The sequence below is a fragment of the Sorex fumeus genome, unplaced genomic scaffold (genome assembly GCF_029834395.1).
Source record: "Sorex fumeus unplaced genomic scaffold, SorFum_2.1 ptg000024l, whole genome shotgun sequence".
Lineage (NCBI taxonomy): Eukaryota > Metazoa > Chordata > Mammalia > Eulipotyphla > Soricidae > Sorex > Sorex fumeus.
In genome coordinates, this window is record NW_026606081.1 from 51,324,702 (window position 1) to 51,344,358 (window position 19,657).

Here is a 19,657-nt window from a genome sequence, read left to right on the forward strand (position 1 = left end):
CACTCAGCCTTTATTTCCTTGCATCCCTCAGGACACTAAGGGGGGCATCTAGGGCTGCCTCGTAGTATTTGCAAACAGTCTCCTAAACATGGTAGTGTTTAGCGTTGATGTTCTGACTTTTAATCAGATTGTACTTCAAAAAACATACCTCCTGACTTTGGCTTTGAATAGGAGTAAGGCCACTTATTATACCAGCATCTACCCGTACGTAAATAAAATTCATGGTGACTAGTTTTTCCCTGCTTCATTTCAGTAAGAATGGCTGCTGGAACCCATCACTGCTGTATCTGGGGCCTCGCTATCTGGGGCCTCGCGTGGTGCTGGGGACGGGGCCCTGTGCACCGCCCGGCACAGACGCAACCCTGTAAGCACCCTTCTAGCCCTGTTTCTCTAACTGCGCTACCGTCCTCACATCAATGTTGGGAGAAATTTTTTGGAACAGCTCAGCAGACTACTAGCAGGGAAAGGACTGTCAGGCAGAGCCTCACCTGGGGCAGGGCACAGTGCTGTGAGCGAGCCCCCACACTGACAGCTCATGGCACAGGCACTGGCTGAATGGCCCCGTGACCAACTCTAGCCTTCCCACTCCACCGCTCGCCTGGCTGGAGGAATCTCGGCTTCCTGTTGTCCTCCTCCCACCTGGACTAGGGTCTCCTAGTGCTGAGAAACTCATGCAAACTCTGGCCTGTCGGGCCAGAACATGAGCAGGGGCCTGCCAGTGGGACCTCCCGAGCAGTGGTTTCCGCGCTATTAAACTGGCACGAGGCCTGGGCAGAGAGAACAATTCTGTTTGTTCATTCGTTTGTGTGTTGCCTCTGTGGGCAGCCTAAGGGGGGAAAAAATCATCTATTTGGAGGATTTATATGGTCCTATTTTAACTGTGAAAAAGCACACAATGTGAACTAGCTGTCCAGGCCATTCTTTCCATCCAGTGGCATGACGGGGTCCATCTGGGTCCTTAACGTTTCATCTTCCCCAAGCCCCGGTCACTCCCAATCCTTGGCAACCAGCGAGTCACGACGTCCCTGTGGGCCAGGGCCCCGTCCTTGGAGGGGGCCTCGCTCCCCCTGCAATCACTTCTCTTCTCTCTCAACTCCCGGCGCTGACGAGGTGCCCCGCGGTCTGGCTCTGAGCTGCCAGGGGCTGGAGCAGCTGCGTCTTGTGGTAAGCAGTGCAGCCGGGACCCCTGACCACTGGGTCCCCTTGTGGCTGCTCAGAGGATGGAACTCGGTGTGGTTGTGGGGAACCCGGTGCTGCTGTCCAGCCTAACTGCCCTTTCTACATTTTCCAAGGCAGGTGCGAGTCCAACTCCTCAACATCCCACCAGCTCCTGCCCTTTTCTGGTCTGTGCTGGTGTCAGGGGCTATTCGACTTTGAAAAATCATCACTCCAAACTACACTACAGCGCGGAGAGCTGCAGGCCCATGTTGGCTAATTAGACTACATAGTTGCTAAAGCAGATCATGTATGAGGACACACAGGTGGGCTTATGAAAATAGAAAAGGCTCCAAATGCAGTCTTATTTTTTATTTTATTTTTGCTTTTGGGCCACACCCGGCGATGCTCGGGGCTTACTCCTGGTTCTGCACTCAGGAATTACTTCAAGCTGTGCTCACAGGACCGTATGGGGTGCTGGGGATCGAACCCAGGTTGGCTGCGTGCAAGGCAAATGGCCTACTCTGCTGTACTATCACTCCGGCCCTCGAATGCAGTTTTAAACAAAGTACACACAACACACTGCATGCCTAGAGTACTCAGGTCTGACTCCGGGACAGAAGTGAGTTTGATCTGATCACATTCAGACATGGTCACAGGGTCCTGCGCAACTCTGGGCAGCGAGGCCTGGCTGAGGCTAAGCAGGACAGGGATGAGGCACTTGGCCGTAGCATGAGGCGGACCCAGTGTCAGTGCCTAGCACCCCATCTGGTCTGAGTCCCACCAGGAACGATCCCTGAGCACAGCCAGGAGGCAACCCTGAGCACAGCTGGGTATGGCATCAAACCCCTCAAAAATTAAAAAATAAAATTGCGAGATAAATGAAACAAAACAATTTAGCGCACATAGCATATGTCTGATCTATAATACTCCTCAGCCTCTGTTAAAGGTATCAGTGTAGAGTTTTTATTCAAATTGCAATTTGTAGTTTGCGCTCTAAAGAGTAGTCATCTAAGAGCTTAATTACTCAGGCCACAAATTCTGGCTTTTAGAGCAAAGAAGGGTCCTCATCTGGATCCCTAGCACAATGTCAATGGATGAGGATATTATGTAAAGGAACGTTAATTATTAAGAAGCCTCTAAATAAATAAACACATTATTTTACAGTTTCTCATAACCTAATTTTTGAAAGCCAGTTAAGAAAATGTGATCTAAATAATATTCAAAATTAACAGAGTAAGTATCTTACAGCAGTTGACTGCTAAACCTTCAATGCCAGAGCAGTATGTCTCTATTTCTTAAATATTTTATGGATTTCGGTAAGAGCTTATAAAACATACTGACATGTTTTGATGAAAACATTTTAGTTTCAGTTTCACATTAAGTCAGTAAATTTAGATGCTTCACAGAGACTTTTCTGATAATCTGACTAAACCCTCAGTGATTATTCCCATGCCAGAGTCCATTAGGTCTGAGTAACATAAAAAATGTTAGTGTAAATTTCTAAATTTAAGTACAACTTTCATGCTTTTTTAGGTCTGTACAATTAGATTTATAAAAGAAAAACGAAGTTGTGCCTTTGGGGCGGTTCCCTAGAGGACAGCCAGCACGGGCCCCGAGGATGGGCACTATCGGTCCTGTAAGTTCAGAGGTGGGTGACGACCAACACCTCACACCACCCACAGGGCACAAGGCCCCAAAACTTACCCACACAGGCCATCTACACCTCAACAAAACTTTATGTGAAGAAATGTTATTTAAAACTCAAGTTGTGGGCTGGAGCGACGGTTAGGGCGTTTGCCTTGCACGCAGCCAACCCGGGTTCGACTCCCCAAGCACCACCAAGAGTAACTCCTGAGTGCAGAGCCTGGAGGAACCCTGAGCATTGCCAGGTGTAACCCAAAAAGTAAAGGGGGGGGGGGGAAAACCCCAAAACCCTCAAGTTGCATTACTTCCAAATATTTTAATTATATTTAGAATGAATCACACATGTAGTAAGTTGACCCTTTCTAAAAGCTGACAGTTCTCGCACCTCACAGATTAAAAGAGGAGCTAGGTGGCTTATCACCACAAGACTCTATGGCCAAGGACGATTTATTCATTTATATAGGCTACGTGAGGCAGAGGCCTGGCATGGTAGAGACCCCAAATTACTGCATAAATGACAAGTTTCCAAGAAAAGGGCCGGAGAGACAGTCCAGTGGGTGAGGCACTTGCCTTGCTTGAGGCCGACCCAGGTCTAATCCCTGGCAACCCAGATGGTCCTCCAAACCCCACCCACAACGATCCCTGAGTGCAGAGCCAGGAAGCCCTAGACACTGCCAGCTGTGGCCCCGAAGAAAGCTTCCAAAGGAAATGGCCTCTTCTCGCCGTCACCCGGCCACCCGGCTCCCTCTGCCACACCCAAAGGCTGTGGAGGAGACCCTGGTCTCTGAAAACTCCACTGGGAGATGTCTCTGTCTACACCACCAGCTCGCCCTGCAGTGACATTCTGCCCAGGCAGGTACCACTGCCCAGCACCCCCGTCTCATGGTGCGACCAGTGTCTCCTCACCAAGGCTGAATCTCACAGCCCTCACGTGCCGGGGACTCCCTTCTGCACTCTGGCCAGAGCCCCTGAAACGTCTGCTCTCTCAGTTACGGTTCTCGCTCTGGCACACCACACCGCGTTTCTGTGCCGTTCATACTTCTACTGAATTTGGAAGTTTCTCCCGATCATCCTTAAAAACCAAGCACGACAGGAAAACAGATTGTTTACACTGCCGAGCGCCTGTTTATCCCACCCGCCAGCCCCGCCTTGTCGCCCGGCTACTGCTGCTCTTTTCCTGTTCCCTTCGGGCGCAGATGAATCTTAACTTGAGATCCACGACAACCACACTCCTCGAGTACCAAAATCCGCACCCACCCTGATGCACGTGTGAGCCCTGCGTACCAGGGAGCAGAGGGCCTCCGGTGAGGGGCAAGAGCCTCTGCACTTGCTCGATGGAGTTAAGGGCCCTGGAGCCTCACAGAGAATCCCAGCACTCACCCTGGAACTTTCCCATCGAGAGCCGCCACTCACTCAGGGACTGTCTCCTCCATGCACAAAATGGGCCCCTGTCCCCAGAGGCCCGAGCCTGCCCCAGGCAAGATGGGCATGACACAAGGTCACCGGGAAGTGTGGGAACTCCTGGGCATTTACGGGGCAAGATTTTCACACGGATGAGCAGACCTGTGGAAGTCTGACACTCGTCCCCAAGTTTCCAAGTCCCCTCCTTCAGTGGACAGGCGCTGGCGACAGGGGCTTCATATCCAAGCAGCCCTGTAGGTAGTGAAGTGACCTGTGATGTGAAAGCCACAGGGCAAAGAAAGAAACAAACCAGGTGACCCAGGCAGGACGGGACAATCACCCTCAGTGCTGTGGCAGTTTCATACGGATGGTCATTCTGCTAGTGCCGGTGGTAATCGTTCAGGTTCCAATTACCAAGAACAAAACCCAGAAACAAAAACATCTTGGGCAGTTCAGCTTCAACCCCACGTCCCCCCATGTGTGGCCAAAGACCCAGAGGTCTTACAGGGACATGCACCCCACGTGCTGGCAGGGATGAGTGGGCAGGAATGGAGATGGGGGTTGGAAACGCCAGGCGGACAAGCCCAGCAACACACCTGCCAGGCCCCTGAGACCCTGTAAGGTGCCTCGCAAACGCTGTGTCGGTCAGCCCCAGATGAGCACCTGCAGGCACCCTGAAGTCCCGAGAAAAGGGCGAGGTGCAGAGCCCAGGGCTCTGTGTTCCCAGATGGGCAGCACCCCTGCTTCCCACTCCAGCCTCACGACTCTGGCTTCACAGGCAGTCGCACCGCAGTCCTACTGGCTGCTCACGGGCCCCTGGGAAGCTGCTCCTCTCTGCGGGAAGGAAGGGATGGCTTTCCCGTCAGGCAGCTGGTGAGCAGTGCTTCCCAGCAGGAAGAGGGCAGCACCCTCCATGCCCACACTGTGCCCCTCAGGACCAAGTGGGATGCCAGATTTGTGACTTGCTCGCCTGACGCATAGTCGCAGAGACCGGAAGGCTCTGTGCTGTGGGGACCCACACAGGCGCCAGGCTGTGGCCGCCGCTGCCTCCACTGGGATTTCTCACCCGGGGCTTCCCAGCCACAAGCTCCCAGGTGCTCTCTCCTCTGCCACAGTGATTCCTAGAAGGGTCTCAAAGGAATGCACCCGGTGTGTTGCGGAGTCCAGGATCTGAGCTGACTCAGCACGTGACGCACAAGGCAGGCGCCCTGGCTGCGCTCTCTTGGGAGCGTGCAAAATATAGTCAGGGCTGGCTGTGGCCGGCTGCCTCCGACCCGTCTCTGATGACACCCACTTAGTACCTAGCAGGTCGCTTCTTCCCTTTCACGAGCCAGTTTCTTCTTAGGAATCCTATCCTTGGCACGGATTTCAACAAATAAAACATCTCTGAAAATCCGAGACGTGAAATTCAGACTGGACTGAAGATCAATTTTCCCAGCACGGTGAACTGCCTCTAAACTGGCATTCCAGCGACGGAGTGGACTCAGGTTAACCGTGACCTTGAAGGCACTTCCAGCTTCCCAGGACGCTTCTCACTCAAAGAACCAATCCCCCACTTTACTGCTCTGACGCTGCCTCCTGCTCCGAGCCTTGAGTCCAGTACTGGGCAATTCACATGCCACCATGCTCCTCTCAAACCCATCATTGCTGGCGACCACTGAGAGGGACGCCAGAGCCTCCTCCATGCACACAGTCCACCCCTCTGAGAGGCCAGTGCCAACACACCAAAAGAAACTTCCGCAACCCTCCTACAAGTCCCTTCTGGAGAACCACGACCACCATGAATGCTGGGAGAAACCCACCTGCCAACGGTGGCTCTCCCTGAATCCCAAGAACCGCCCCAGACCTTCCGAATCCCAACCCTGCAGCAGATCCAAACGTCGGATTCCCGGGGATCCCAGTGCACAGCCCAGCTCTGGAAACAAGTGAGTTCTAATTAATTACAACTGTAGGCAAAGAGGGGTGCTCAGAGTGTGTGTGGGGTGGAGTGCAAGGCCCAGTGGAGCACGGAGGGAGAGAAACAGCACGGTGGGGTGTTTGCCTTGCATGTGGCTGACCCGGGTTAGATCCCTGGCATCCCATAGGGTCCCCTGACTGGTGATTCCTGAGTGCAGAGTCAGGAGGAAGCGCTGAGCATTGCCAGGTGTGAACCCTCCCCCACCCCCCAAAAGAAGGAGATCCAATGGTGGGTGGTATTTAATGATGCAGAAGCTTCAGGGATGGAGAACAGCCAAGAGCGTGTTGTCAGCCCTGTAGGAATCATACAGCCACAGGTGGCTGCACCCACAACAGAGAGGGCAAGCGCTCCAGCAGCCCCGACGCACTCCTCCTCAGGGCAAGCAGCCGTCTCAGGGCCAGAGCCTACCCGACTCCACCAGTTTCCACAGCTTGGACACTTCAAGAATCTCATCCCCCTTTCAAGCAACCCGGAGGGCCAAGTCCTGAGCACGGGGTGTCTCCTGAGCACAGGAGGGAGACTGGAACAGGGATCAGTTGGCCCCACAGGCTCCAAACCCTCCAGCAGTGACTAACAAACCCAGGAAGCCAAGCTCCTCACTCACAACATGGGTACACAAAGCGCGCGTGGGTCGCCCAAGACGGCATTTTCAACAGTGCTTTCTCCACCCCCAGTGACTCTGGGAGGCCTCGCCCCACTCTGGCCATCTCTGCTGACTGCCATGGCCCGTCCCCTCTTGTCACTGGAACACAGGAGCCAAACCCAGATGGCTTTTTCCTCAGAACTTCCGAAGGCCAAACTCTCAACACAGTCAAAATCCACAGTGCCGTATTCATCGAAATACGGCAGATTCCGTATCCGCACACGCAGACCCAGGGCAGCAAAGGCTCTTGAGCTATTTGGTAAGAGATGAAAACCACCTCGCACCTGCAACTTTGTCCTGGGGACTGCTGAGACTCCGGGAAACAGGAGTGCCCCTCTGCTCAGGTGCCCCAGGAGGCCGCTGACCGCAAAGGGGAAATCCAAGTTTGACACCAAGAGACCTGGCCACAGGGTCATGACCCAGAGGCAAAGCACAGCCTGAGAAACAGCCAGACAGCCTGGTAGGTACCCTGTGCCGACACTTCAAGAATCTCATCCCAAACAGCAAGCAGCAAAGCAAAAACAGAAAACAGTACTTTTGATTGGATTACGAGGCCTGAATGATGGAGCACCTAGACATTTACCATCCAAAGGATAAACAAAATTTGCAAGAGAAAAATCAAGCACTTCAAAACAAGGGAAATAAGGTTGGAGACGTACCTCAGTGTCAGAGCACGCAACTCACAGACATGAGGCCCAGGGTTCAACCCCTGGCATCACCAACACACACACACACACACACACACACACACACAGAGCGCCTCACCGTCCACCCCCAGAACATGCCTTGACTCTGCAGAAGTCAGCAGCACTGAGGGAAGGGTGCTCGCCCCGCATACGGCGCACCCACAGTCAATCTCTGGCGCTTTACACGATCCCCCAAGCCCAGGCAAGAGTGATCCCTAAGTGCAGAGCCAGGAATAAGCCCTGGACAGTTCTGGAGGGTGGGGGGAGGAAGAGAGAGAGAGAGAGAGAGATCATTTTAAGTTAACAAAACAAGAGCAATACATGAATTACGATTTGTTCAGAGGGGGATGAACCTATAAAAGAAATGGTTGGCACCACTGCGGAGCTAGCAGATGCTTTGGGAGTGTTTTGCAATGAATATATGGAATGAGTTATTGATGATTTTTTTCAGATGAGCTAGCTTTACTGCAGCTATGCAGAGTAACTCTAATAATCGGGTATTTGAGAAGTGTGGAAAGGGGCGCCCTCATAACGGATGTGACACACGCCGAGACAGAGCAATCTGTGACGGAAACAGGTATGCACGGTCCCACGCTCGGGACTTCTCAGCATGCACAGTGAAGGCTGGACCAGGGATAGACCCCCTTGGCCCACCTCCCCACGGCTCCAGTGCCCTAAGCCTGTGGCTGGCCAGTAACTGGGCCTCTCATCTTGACAGCTGACAGGAGAAGGGCACGGCTGCACACTCACAACCTGGGTCTGAGCCCGGCCAGCTCCTTCTGACCTGCAGGCTCGGGCAGCCAGGCACCGGTCATCTGCCCTCATGTGCCCAGTCTAGTCCAGACGCAAGGAAAACGGGCAGACAGTGGGAGAGAAAGTCTCCGTTTCCTGAGCCCCGGGTAAACAACCCCCCCAACACCACCACAGAGACCTGCTCTGCCCCCTTCCTGTGAGCCGGATACTCAATCTCCCCCTCACAATGAGGAACGGGCAGCCAGCCCAGGCTCAAAACCTGATGACCAAGATAAAACAGAAGTTGCTTCCTCATATTAAAAAAAAAAAAAGAGTATTCCATTAAAAACAAGTTTTTTTTAACCACCTGTTTGATACTCCAGATTTTAAAGCACATTTTATATATACATATATGTATGAAAGACTGTTAATAGAATATGAAATGTCTGTGGCTTAAGGTCTATTAAAAAAAATGTAAAACATCTGATCTACCCTCATCAGAAAAGAAAAAAATCTACAGAAAAAACAAAATCTAAAGTTAAATTCTATGCAGAAATGCACTGATGTGTGCCGCTGGAAGACAGTACAGCAGGGAGGACTCTCGCCTTGAACACGGTCAACCTGGGCTGGACCCCCTGCATTCCATATGGTCCCCCGAGCACTGCCAGAAGTGATCCTTGAGTGCCCAGCCAGGAGTAACTCCTGAGCAATGCTGGGTATGGCTCAAAAACAAACAAAAATCTTTATACAACTGTTATAATATTCTCTGACCTCTTTGAGCAAATTCTAGCTCTCCCCAAAATTAAAAAACGAAAAAGATCTGCACTCTATACTTCATCTAAATTCTAAGAGAAAAATTGTAATTTAGTAAAAAAAATTGAGGTTGTTTTGCTTTTTTTCCTTTTTTGTTTTTAACAAACACTACTTATCAAAGTTAGAGACACATACTAAATAACAAATTGCTTAAGACTTCAAAGTCCTTTCCTAATAATAAAATTAACCTTGATAAACAATACAGGAAGCCTCCTAAACATGTAACAGATAAATGCATCACTTTTACTCACTCTAACAGTAAAAGTTTTAACCAGATTACAAAAGGGACTACTTTAAAATACTTAAATTCTGGCTAAAACCGCAAGTTCACAAAATCAGCTACCAAACCAGCAGAATAAGTTCCTCAGAAAGTCTAATGTGCCATGAATTTTAACATTACAGAGACATAAAATGCCCATAAAAGAAGCAAAGTGACTAGAAGGAATAAGAATGTATCGATAGGTCAAAATAACATGGCAGGACTTCAAAGCGGATATTGGGAAAACTAGGAATTTTTAAATATTGAATTGTTCAAAACCTTGTCGGAAACACTGTCCCTCAAACTTCAGAGCATGGGCAGCCACAGACTCACAGACCTGGTAAACCTGAGGGAACCTTATGTTTGACTCTGTTTGACTCATCTGGCAAACTAGACCGCAGGACAAGCCTGATGTCTCCATCTCTCTCTCTCTCTCTCTCTCTCTCTCTCTCTCTCTCTCTCTCGCACACACGCAAGCAAGCACGCACGCATGCGTGCACGAGCTCCAACAGCACTCTTTGGAGGCTTGTCCTGTCCTCAGGCTCCGTCCCGTTCCCTGAGTGTCACTCACGAAGCTCTTTCAGCAATGATGTGGGTTTTGTTAGGGGACCAGTCCTAGCAAGGGGCAGAACCAGGGTCGCCCCAGCAAGGCATGTGCTCCAGCCCTGTGAGCTGTCCCTGATCCCTCACCGGCACGATTCATATATCTATCGTTCAGCGTCAAATACAGATATTCTGGACTGGGAACATAGATCAGTGGCAGAGCTCTTGCCATGCATGGATGTGACCCCTGGGACCCCCAAACCAGACAGGGAGCTTCTTTTCTTATTTTGGGGCCACACCTAGCAGGGCTCAGGGGTTACTCCTGGCTCTGTACTCAGGGATCACTCCTGGCAGTACTCATATGGGATGCCAGAGATCAAACCCAGACAGACTTCGTGCAAGCTTCCTCCCCACTGTATTATCACTCCAGCCCCACAAATAGGGAACTCTGGCTAGAGAGCGGGTGTTACCAGACCAGGAGCTCACTGGGGCCAGGGCACCCTCAGTCTCGCCAGTACACCACTATTTCTACCTGAGCTCTCATGGATGGAGCTCAGGGATAACACTTGGCCCAATCAAAGCAAACGATGTTAGAAGACAGAAATGAAGTGCTTGTGATTTCCGACATGCACCTAACTGGATTCCAGGATGATAGACTTCTGTAATACACTTCTGATATCTCCTTTCTGAATCATTCTGGAAGATTTTTCAGCCTATTTCCTTGAAAGGGCATCACAGACGTCAAATCTTTATTCGACTCGCCCTAAGATAAGGAGAGCACAGGGAAGCGGCTTCTGACCACTGATCATCCACCTCACTCACGTGTTAGTGAGACAAGGCGTTACAGGGACCTTCTGGGGCCCAAGAGCACATGGGGGGAGATGCTTGCTTTGCACGTGGCTGTCCGGGGTTCGACCCCCAGCACCCGATATGGTCACCCAAGGCAATCAGGAATGGTCCCTGAGCAGAGTCAGGAGTAAGCCCTGAGTACCGCTAGGTGTGACCCCCAAAACACAGGCTCCTGAGGCTGGAGTGATAGCACAGCGGGTAGGGCGTTTGCCTTGCACGCGGCCGACCCGGGTTCAATTCCCAGCATCCCATATGGTCCCCCGAGCACCACCAGGGGTAATTCCTGAGTGAAGAGCCAGGAGTAACCCCTGTACATCGCTGGGTATAACCCAAAAAGCAAAAAAAAACCCGAAAAAAAAAAAAAAACCACACACAAAAACCACAAAAACAAAAACAACAACAACAAAACAGACCCCTTCTGACGGCATACAGGGCTTTTGTCTACTGAACGATCATAAATGAGCCTACAGGGTCTCCCGGTGCTTTTATTTATTTATTTTTGCTTTTTGGGTCACACCCGGCGATGCACAGGGGTTACTCCTGGCTCTGCACTCAGGAGTTACTCCTGGTAGTGCTCAGGGGACCATATGGGATGCTGGGAATCGAACCCGGATCGGCCGCGTGCAAGGCAAATGCCCTATCCGCTATACTATCTCTCCAGTCCCTCCTGGTGCTTTTAAATGAATGCATGTTTACATCTTTAACCCTCTGAGGGTGTTTATACAAGGGAAAGACCAGCTTCCTCCCCTGTAGGGTAATCAACAGATCAGATACCACTTGTCAAATCACCCTTTTCCCCTCTGCTGATGATATGCACCTCCCCAACAGCCCTGGCCTCTCACTTCCCTCATCATCGGCTCCTGACACATCACCTCTCCAGACAGCAGACTTGGAGACTTCACACAGATTCAACACTCCCAAGGACTTTTTCTGGACAACTCAAAAACATTTGACTCTTCTCAGATGAATCTTTCTGAAACGTCCTTTCAAAACATCCTCAGTGAGTTTCTTGCACATCAGAATCCTGTTCAATTGATAAGCGCTTAGATTTGTATGGCACCAAGTAAGCAGGGGCTTTGTGGCGTCCTCACAGGGGGCTTGGGGCTGGCCCCCGGAGGGGAGGCCCTGTTGGAAGGTGACACAGCCATTATTAAATCACAAACCAAGGCTGCCTCGGGATGCTACGGATCACTTGTCCAGCGCCTCTGACAATCTGACACCAAAGATGGGTATTTCGGGTACCACACCAACTTGCCCACCAGCCTTCTCTTCAGACTCTTGACTGACTCTCTGAGCGGCTGAAACCCAGGACCATCCCCGCACCTGCTGAAAACTCTGGGGCACCCTCAGGAGGGGCCAAGTCCTGTCGCAGCCCCCACACACACTGCCAACACACAACGGCCGAACCTCGCTGCCTCACCAAGAATCTGCAGATGCGTCCTGGCTCCACAGAGCCCGATGTTTATCGGTCGTGCGGCTGCACACGCAGCCACACAACACCTCCAAGTTTCACAGTACTGAAATTCCACTGGGGGCACAGCAAGTGAGATGAGAAAGTAAGGTAAAAGCCACTGGCGCCCAACAAGCAACAACAGGCTCAACTAGGAACGAACAGCGTAGTAAATCCTCAAAGATTCCCCCATGGTAAGATATGACGATTTCCCCCAATTTTCTAAAGTACTGAAGTACTTTTGATAAGTCCTCTGGCCATTTAGTCCTAACAAGTAACAAGAAAGAAACTATCTTGTGGCCTGCTGAGAGGGCAGGCTCAGGGCTGGCTGGGGAAACAAGGACAATGGTGGGGGAAGGTCACTCAGGTGGTGGGACTGGGAGCACCAAAAGCCTGGAACAACTGTATTATGGACAACTTTGTAAACCAAGGGGTATGTGCGTGGGAGGCAGAGAGAGAAAGAGAGAAAGAGAAAGAGAGAAGTTACCAAGCCTTTCATTACTTCTCGGGGCACAAAAAGGTAAAGGAAGAAGGGAACCACCCTCAGTGAAAGTGGCTCTGAACTTGAGGTTCAAACTCCGGGCCCAGGACAGGACAGCAGTTAGGGTGCAGCTCCCAGTGCACTGGGTCCCCCAGGCATGCTCAGGTAGTGCCCTGAAGGCCCTGTACATGGCTTGGCACCACCCCAGCAACACGACATCCTCGGGTTGTGACACTGAACCGCAGGCCAGGCTGGCTGAGCATTGCCTGGGCTGGGGTGGGGGAGGGGGAGGTTCCTGAACACTTCCTGGAAGTCTCCCCACATTTTTAAAAAGAATGAGATGTATACCTGAGCAAAGGGAAAACAGGGCACCCTCAGAACACACCCAAGCCAGTGCCAGGCACTGCTGCGCACTTCCAATTCCAAGGTCACCTGGTCAGAACAAGCCTAAATCACAAGCCCTTCGACTCCCTGGGGTGACACTGATCCAGCAACAGCCTCCAAATGGAGCCCAGTTTCCAACACCCAGGCCCACCTGACCCTGTGGAGAATTCCAAACCAGGTCCCACGGGTCTCTCAGAACCTACAGTTGCATCTGGTTCTTAGCTAGAGAAGAGAGTCATGGTTCCACGCCCAGGGCCTCCCCAGGTCCACACAGAGCCCCAGCAAAGGGGCCACTAGTCCAGCAGGTCAGAGAGGTTCCAGGCACCCCCGCAAGTGCTGGGCTGGGGAGCACGGGAGAAAGGGGGCCAGTCTCTCACCGGCCCAGCAACTTGACGTGATTGAGGTCCTGCAACAGAAAATAACCATAAGACACACTTGAGACAACCACAACATCCCTGTGCTCATGAAACTTCTTCCTCTCTGTCCCTTATCGGAGACCCCCGCTCCACCCGTGTCCAGGAGAAAGAGCCACCAGCATGCGCACTGAGGGGAAGTCCTGCTTGGCACTGGAGAACAGAATACAGACAGGAGTGAAGGAAGGGGAACGTGACCCCAGCGTGGAGGACAGCCTCGGGCTCAGGAGACACAACACTGCAGCGTGCAAATAAGCTCAGACCTCCAAGAAAATGATCTCACTTTCTAATAACACCACCGTGGGAGAGTGAGCCCAAGTGACTCACTTGCCTGTGAGTGACTCATCCACCTGCGATCCCCAGGGAAAGCACCTGGAAAACAGCGCCAGGGCCAGATCAGCGCGAGGGGCACGGGGCACCAGCACTGCCACCCAAGGGGGCCAGATGCCCCCAAACCACTTCCCTAGGCTCTGCAAAGCCGCCGGGGAAAGAGGCTGAACTTCCTGTCTGGACAGGAAAGGCAACAGGCAGGGCAGAGGAAGGAACTTTGCCTGATGCCCTGCTACAGCCAGCCAAGGCTAATCAGATTCTTCTGCACATCAGAGAAGGAGGGTCGAGACAGGTACTCAGCACCCACTGCTCAGCCAGGCAGACTGGCTGCACCCACATCTTTCCAGGGATATGGCTAAGTCACATGGTAGAACTCCCATACTTTTCAGGATGCCGCTGGCACTCAGGCACTGAGCCCTGCCCTGAACACAAGAGGTCCTGGATCCCACACACAGAGACAGAGAGAGAGAAGCATCTGTACATGCACGCACGCACGCATGCGCATACACACATTCCCAGCAAAACACACACACACACACACACACACACACACACACACACTCGGGCACACCTTCTAAAAGTTCTAGACTATGACCAACCTTTTTGTCCCATGACCACATGAAAGCATCAAACATGCTAGAGAGAGCAAGTGTAACCCCAAAAGGCATGCAGTGAAATTGAAACATCGGACCCTCAGAAGCAGCAGCAAGACATCATTTATTTGCAGGTTAAAATAAGCGAAGGCAGAGTCTGTGCTGAAGTCTCACATGTGATGTCTGGCACACAGCTCCAGCCATAACGGTGCTAGAGAGCAGAGCCAGTTCCTCGAGTATTTCAAGCAAAACCAACTTACTGGGAAAAACATACGAACGTAAACCCTGCCTCAGTATAGCTATGTTAGAAGAAATTTCTGGAGCGCATTAGAATATATTTTAACAACAACTTTATGAAACATTTAGGGGCATTATTCTTGTCTTGCCAAAGGAAAAAAAAAATAACCCACCAACAATTCAGGTAGCAAAATTACAGACATCCTTATTAAACACACATACACACACCTCTATCGACCTTGAAAATTAAAGGAAGACCAGGAAAAACAAGAACACAAAATAGTTTTAAACTAGAAGAGATAAATTTGCACTTAAAATGTACTTTCACTTAGCCTCCATATCTAAAACTTCCATTTTACCTAAAAAGAACGATCAGGTGAGTATGAGGGGCTCATTTGGGCGTTTAAAAGTCATTAGGGCTGGAGATAATACATGGGGTAGGGTGCTTGGCTTGCACTCGGCAGACCTGGGTTCGATCCCCAATATCCCATAAGCCGCCCTGAGCACCGCCAGGAGTAATTCCTGAGTGCAGAGCCAGGAGTAGCCCCTGAGCATCATGAGATGTGACCCACAAACAAACCCACACTGTGAACATGAATTCCAACTGCAGGAAGTCCAATAAACCTTCCCAGATGGCTCACACCCGACAGGACTGAGGGGTAACCCTGCCGGCCATGCAGAGGGGGAAAAGGTTCCTACCAAATGCTCGTCCCTAGTCCCCAGTAGCCAGTCCCTCTTCCCACTCTCCTCCCCACTCCTCTGGGCAGCACACCAACCTGCAAGGACACCAAGAATGGGCATCCCCAGTACCAAACATGCCCGGGTACTGCCGATACCAAATACCCCCAGGAAACAGAATACCAAACACGCCTGGGGATCCAGTACCAAACACCCCCGGAGTACCGCAATAACAAACACACCCAGGGATCCAATACCAAATACCCCCGGGTACCCCAATACCAAACACACCCAGGGGATCCCCAGTACCAAACCATGATACCAATCACACCTGGGTACCTCTGATATACCAAACACTCCCAGGAATTCCTGATACCACACGCCTGGGGATCCCCAATACCAAACATCCCTATGTACCCCAATATCAAACACCCGCAGGTACCCCAATACCATACATGCTGGGGATCCCCAATACCAACCCCCCGGATATTCCCCAATACCAAACACGCCGGGTGATCCCCAATACCAAAGACCCCCTCTGACTCAGAGTGGGCTTGAGAATCCTCTTTGCAAGTATATGTATACTCGACGCCCCCGTCCGAGGCTCCATACCTCATCGGTAAAAATGAATCACATCCCCCCTATTTTATTCCCCTTCTGCTTATATGCTCAGAGAAATTACCTGCTGACAAACGCAGCCAGAAGGGCCAGCCAGAAGGGCCAGCCAGAAAGGCCAGGCGATCGGGCCCGGGGAGGGCCGGGCACTCGGGCACGTCCACTCTGCAGGCCGAGCTCCCGGGCAGGGTTTCCCTCCCCCCGGGGGGCTCCCGGCGCCGCCCCCCGCTGGCTGGGGCGTCCACGGCCCGGGTGACACACACGTCGCCCCGCTGCGGGCCGCCCCGCGTCCCTCCGCCCTGCCCCGGCCAGGCCGCGTCCCCCTGCGCTGTCCTGCCCCCGGCCGGGCCCGCGTCCCCCCACGTCCCGCCGCCCTGCCCCGCGACCCCCGCGTCCCCCCGCCCTGCCCTGCCCTGCCCCCGGCCGGGCCCGCGTCCCCCCGCGCGCCGCGCCGCGCCGCGCGCCCTCGCCGCGCGGGGCCCCGCCGGGCCGGGCCGGGCCGGGCCGGGGGCTGCGGCGCGGGGAGGGGGAGGGGGCGCGGGCGCCGCGGCCCCCCGGCCGGTCCCCCCGGCCGGTCCCCGCGCCGGCTTACCTCCACACCTGGCCGAGCTGCAGCAGGTGGATGACCGACTGCCAGATCCACACGGACAGGCGGCACAGGCGCTGCGCCCCCGGCGTGGCCGAGCCCCCCGCGCCCGCGCCGCCGCGGGGGCCGTGCCCGGCGCCCAGCATGGGGGGCCCGCGGCTGCTGAGCCCCTCCACGGCGCCCAGCCCGCCGCCCGTGTAGTCCTGCACGAACCAGCGGAAGCTCAGGCTCTGCACCAGCAGCGACGGCACGAGCACGAAGGCGAGGGTGAGCGCCGAGCAGCCGTAGTCGCCGCGCCGGTAGTAGTCGAGGGCCAGCCACAGGTCGGTGCCCACGTCCCCGAAGAACACGAGCAGCGCCAGCACGATCCACAGGCAGTCGAGCCACGGGCGCTGCGCGGGCGGCGGCGGCGTCGGGGGGCGGCGCGCGGCGGGCGGCGGCGGCGGCCGGGACCCCCCGTCGGCGGCGGCGTGGGGGGCGGCGGCGGGGGCGCGGCGCGCCTTGGGCCCGAGCAGCGAGCGCAGGCAGGCCGAGCGGCAGCCCCAGTAGCACGACGAGCTGTTGCAGCAGTGGCAGATGTGCAGCGAGCTGCTCTCGCCCGGCTCCTCGCCGCTCCCGCCGCCGCCGCCGCCGCCGCCGCCGCCGCCGGGCTCGCCGTCCTCGTCGCCGCCCGCCGCCTCGTCCAGGTCGCGCAGCTGGGCGAAGCCCACCCCCGCGCCGCCGCCATCGGACTTGGCCGCCATCTTGCCTCTCTCCGCGGCTCCGCGGGCGGGGGAGGCGGGCCGGGGCCCGCGCGCGCGGGGGGGGAGCCGGCCCGAGAGGAGGCGGGGGGCGGGGAGCGAGCGGGGGCGCCGGCGCGCGCGGGGGGAGCGCGCCCGGGAGCCCCCGCCGCTTCCGGCCCGCCGCGTCACTTCCGGCCGGGCCCCCCAATCGCGCGGCGCCCGCCGCGCCCGGGCCCGCCCCTCGCGGCCAAGATGGCCGCCCTCCTGCGCCTCAGCCGCGGGCCGGGGGGCCGGGGGCTTCGCCCCGCCGGGGCGCCCCTCCCGCTCTTCCGTTGACCCCGAGACCCATCAGGTTGACCCCCTGGCGCGTCTGCACCCCGCCGGGCCGGCCGGGGCGGCCCCGGGTGGTCCCTGGAGCGGGCCGTGCCGGGCGCGCGGGGGTCCCCTTCCGCAGCGTCGCGGCGCCCGGCGCGGCGCCCGCGGAAACGCCCCCCGACGCCTCCCGGCGGCCGCGGGGGCGGAGCCGGCGCGGGAAGGGGCGGGGCGCGCCGAGCAGGTGATGCCGTGTCACTTCCGGGCGCTGGGATGACCTCATTGTGGACTGGGACCCCCTCCCCCTCCCCCAAGAAGCTGTGCCTCCCCCCACCCCCACTTCGGGCTGCCTCTGCCGCCGCCCCCTCCGCGTCCCTCCCGTTCCTCCCCGGGCCGGGGGTCCTGGAGGCCGAGGGCGCGCTTGCATCCCCAGCAGGCCGTCCCTGAGACCCCTCTCTGCAGGCACGCCCCCTCCTCTTGCCTCTGCTGACCCCCGTGCTCCCGTCCCGACAGCTCTGCCGTCCTCGGCGGACAGGGGGAGGAGGCAAGAAGTAGGAGAGACATGGACTCAGACCATGATGAAAACCCACGCAAAGGCCGGTTGGAAGTCGGCTGGGCTGTCCCGGGTGATGGAGCAGGGATTGAGGGGGTACACGGCTTGGTGACCTTGAGCCTAGTTCTCTTCATTCAAGTGGACTTCTACCCATTTTTTTAATATGCATAACTATGTGTTTTCACATTTGGGACCTTCCGTTGGGAAATTCAGTGTGTTCGTTTGTAGCCACTATTTCTTGTGGCTCTTGGAAGGTGCAGGGTGCTGTAAGCAAGCGCCAAGGAGTGTGGTGTGGGTGGGTGGGTGGGTGTGGGTGTCGATGTGTGTGTGTGTGTGTGTGTGCACTACGCCTGTCAGTAAACATGGTCTTAAATGAGTCAAAATGTTATCCATGTGCTATGTCATTAAAATAGGTGCGGAGTACACTACTTAGTCTTAACGGACAAATTACCAAAGTGAAGCAGCACTGAATGGATTTGAATTCTAATGATCTTCAAGTCTATTTGAAGCCAGTAGAGCTGGCCACAAGGCTATAGTTGTTGCAAATAGGGCGAAAGAAGCATTTCAAAGTTTAAAATCAGCTAAGGGGTCTAAGAAATAATACAGGGGGTCGGGTTATTGCCCTGCACATGACTGACCCGGGTTTGATTTCCAGCATCCCATAGAGTTCCCTGAGCACAAAGCCAGGAGTAAGCCTGATCATCGCCAAATGTGGCTCAACACCGGCCCCCCCCATAAAAAAGAAAAGAAACTAGACTACACCTTGAATTTTTTCATTGACCTCCATCGTTTTCATACTTGTATGTCTAATTCTGTTTTCCCCCTTTAGTAAAACTTCCTAAAGATGCTGCTAACTTTTTTTGGAATGCTGAAGACACACACATCAGTGATGTGTGGCACAAAGGGTCTGTGGAAGTACCTTTGAACTTTGAAGATTGTTGTTTTGAGGAATATTATGTCTTGCACCATTGTGCTCAGTTAAGTTCTAGAGATGGCAGGGCAAGATAAGGATTCCATAATATATTTTAGAGAACAAATTGTTCTGAGTGTCTATGCCAAGATAAAACCTGTAAAGACAGTATAGAAACTACTCACAGTGTATTTTTAACCAAGGAATGAGAGGTCCCATGACTACTATATCTACTTTTGGAAATAAGTCACATAACTGCCCTTTTATTTTTATACTGTGGTGTAAGCCTGTTTGTCACACACCCACCTTCCACGGTAGGAAAACTTATGCCTAAGAGATAAGATTATTTCTGCATACAGGTGGGATTCTGTGTGTCTCTTCACTAAATTTAAGTTAGTAACACCTCACAAAGATGGGAGAAGGAGTAAGGATGTCCAAGGTTGAGTCCACTTCTTTTAAAATAATGACATGAATCACGTGAACAGGTTAATTAACCTTCTTAAATCTCCATTTCCTCCATCACAGAATAGGACTAATAGCTATGCATTTGAGAAGTCGTTGGGTGGATTCAAGGTAATATATTAAAAACTCCCAGCATGATACCTAAGAGTAAGCACTAAATAAGTGGGAACTAATGTGGTGGTGCTATTACTACTGTTAGCATTATGTTTGCATCATACCAAGATGTAGTTACTTAAATTCAGTAAT

The 19,657-nt window shown here is 53.7% G+C and overlaps 1 protein-coding gene across 2 annotated transcripts in view; it reads right to left on the reverse strand.

Moving 5' to 3' along the window:
• Positions 1-17,639, reverse strand: part of XKR6 (XK related 6) — a 90,576-nt gene extending 72,937 nt beyond the window's left edge. For both annotated transcript variants that reach the window (XM_056114049.1, XM_056114048.1), the window contains exon 1: positions 16,459-17,639. In XM_056114049.1, coding sequence (XP_055970024.1) covers positions 16,459-17,195 — 737 coding nt within the window. In that variant the 5' untranslated portion in view covers positions 17,196-17,639. The remainder of the gene's footprint in view (positions 1-16,458) is intronic.
• Between the last annotated feature and the right edge of the window lie 2,018 nt (positions 17,640-19,657).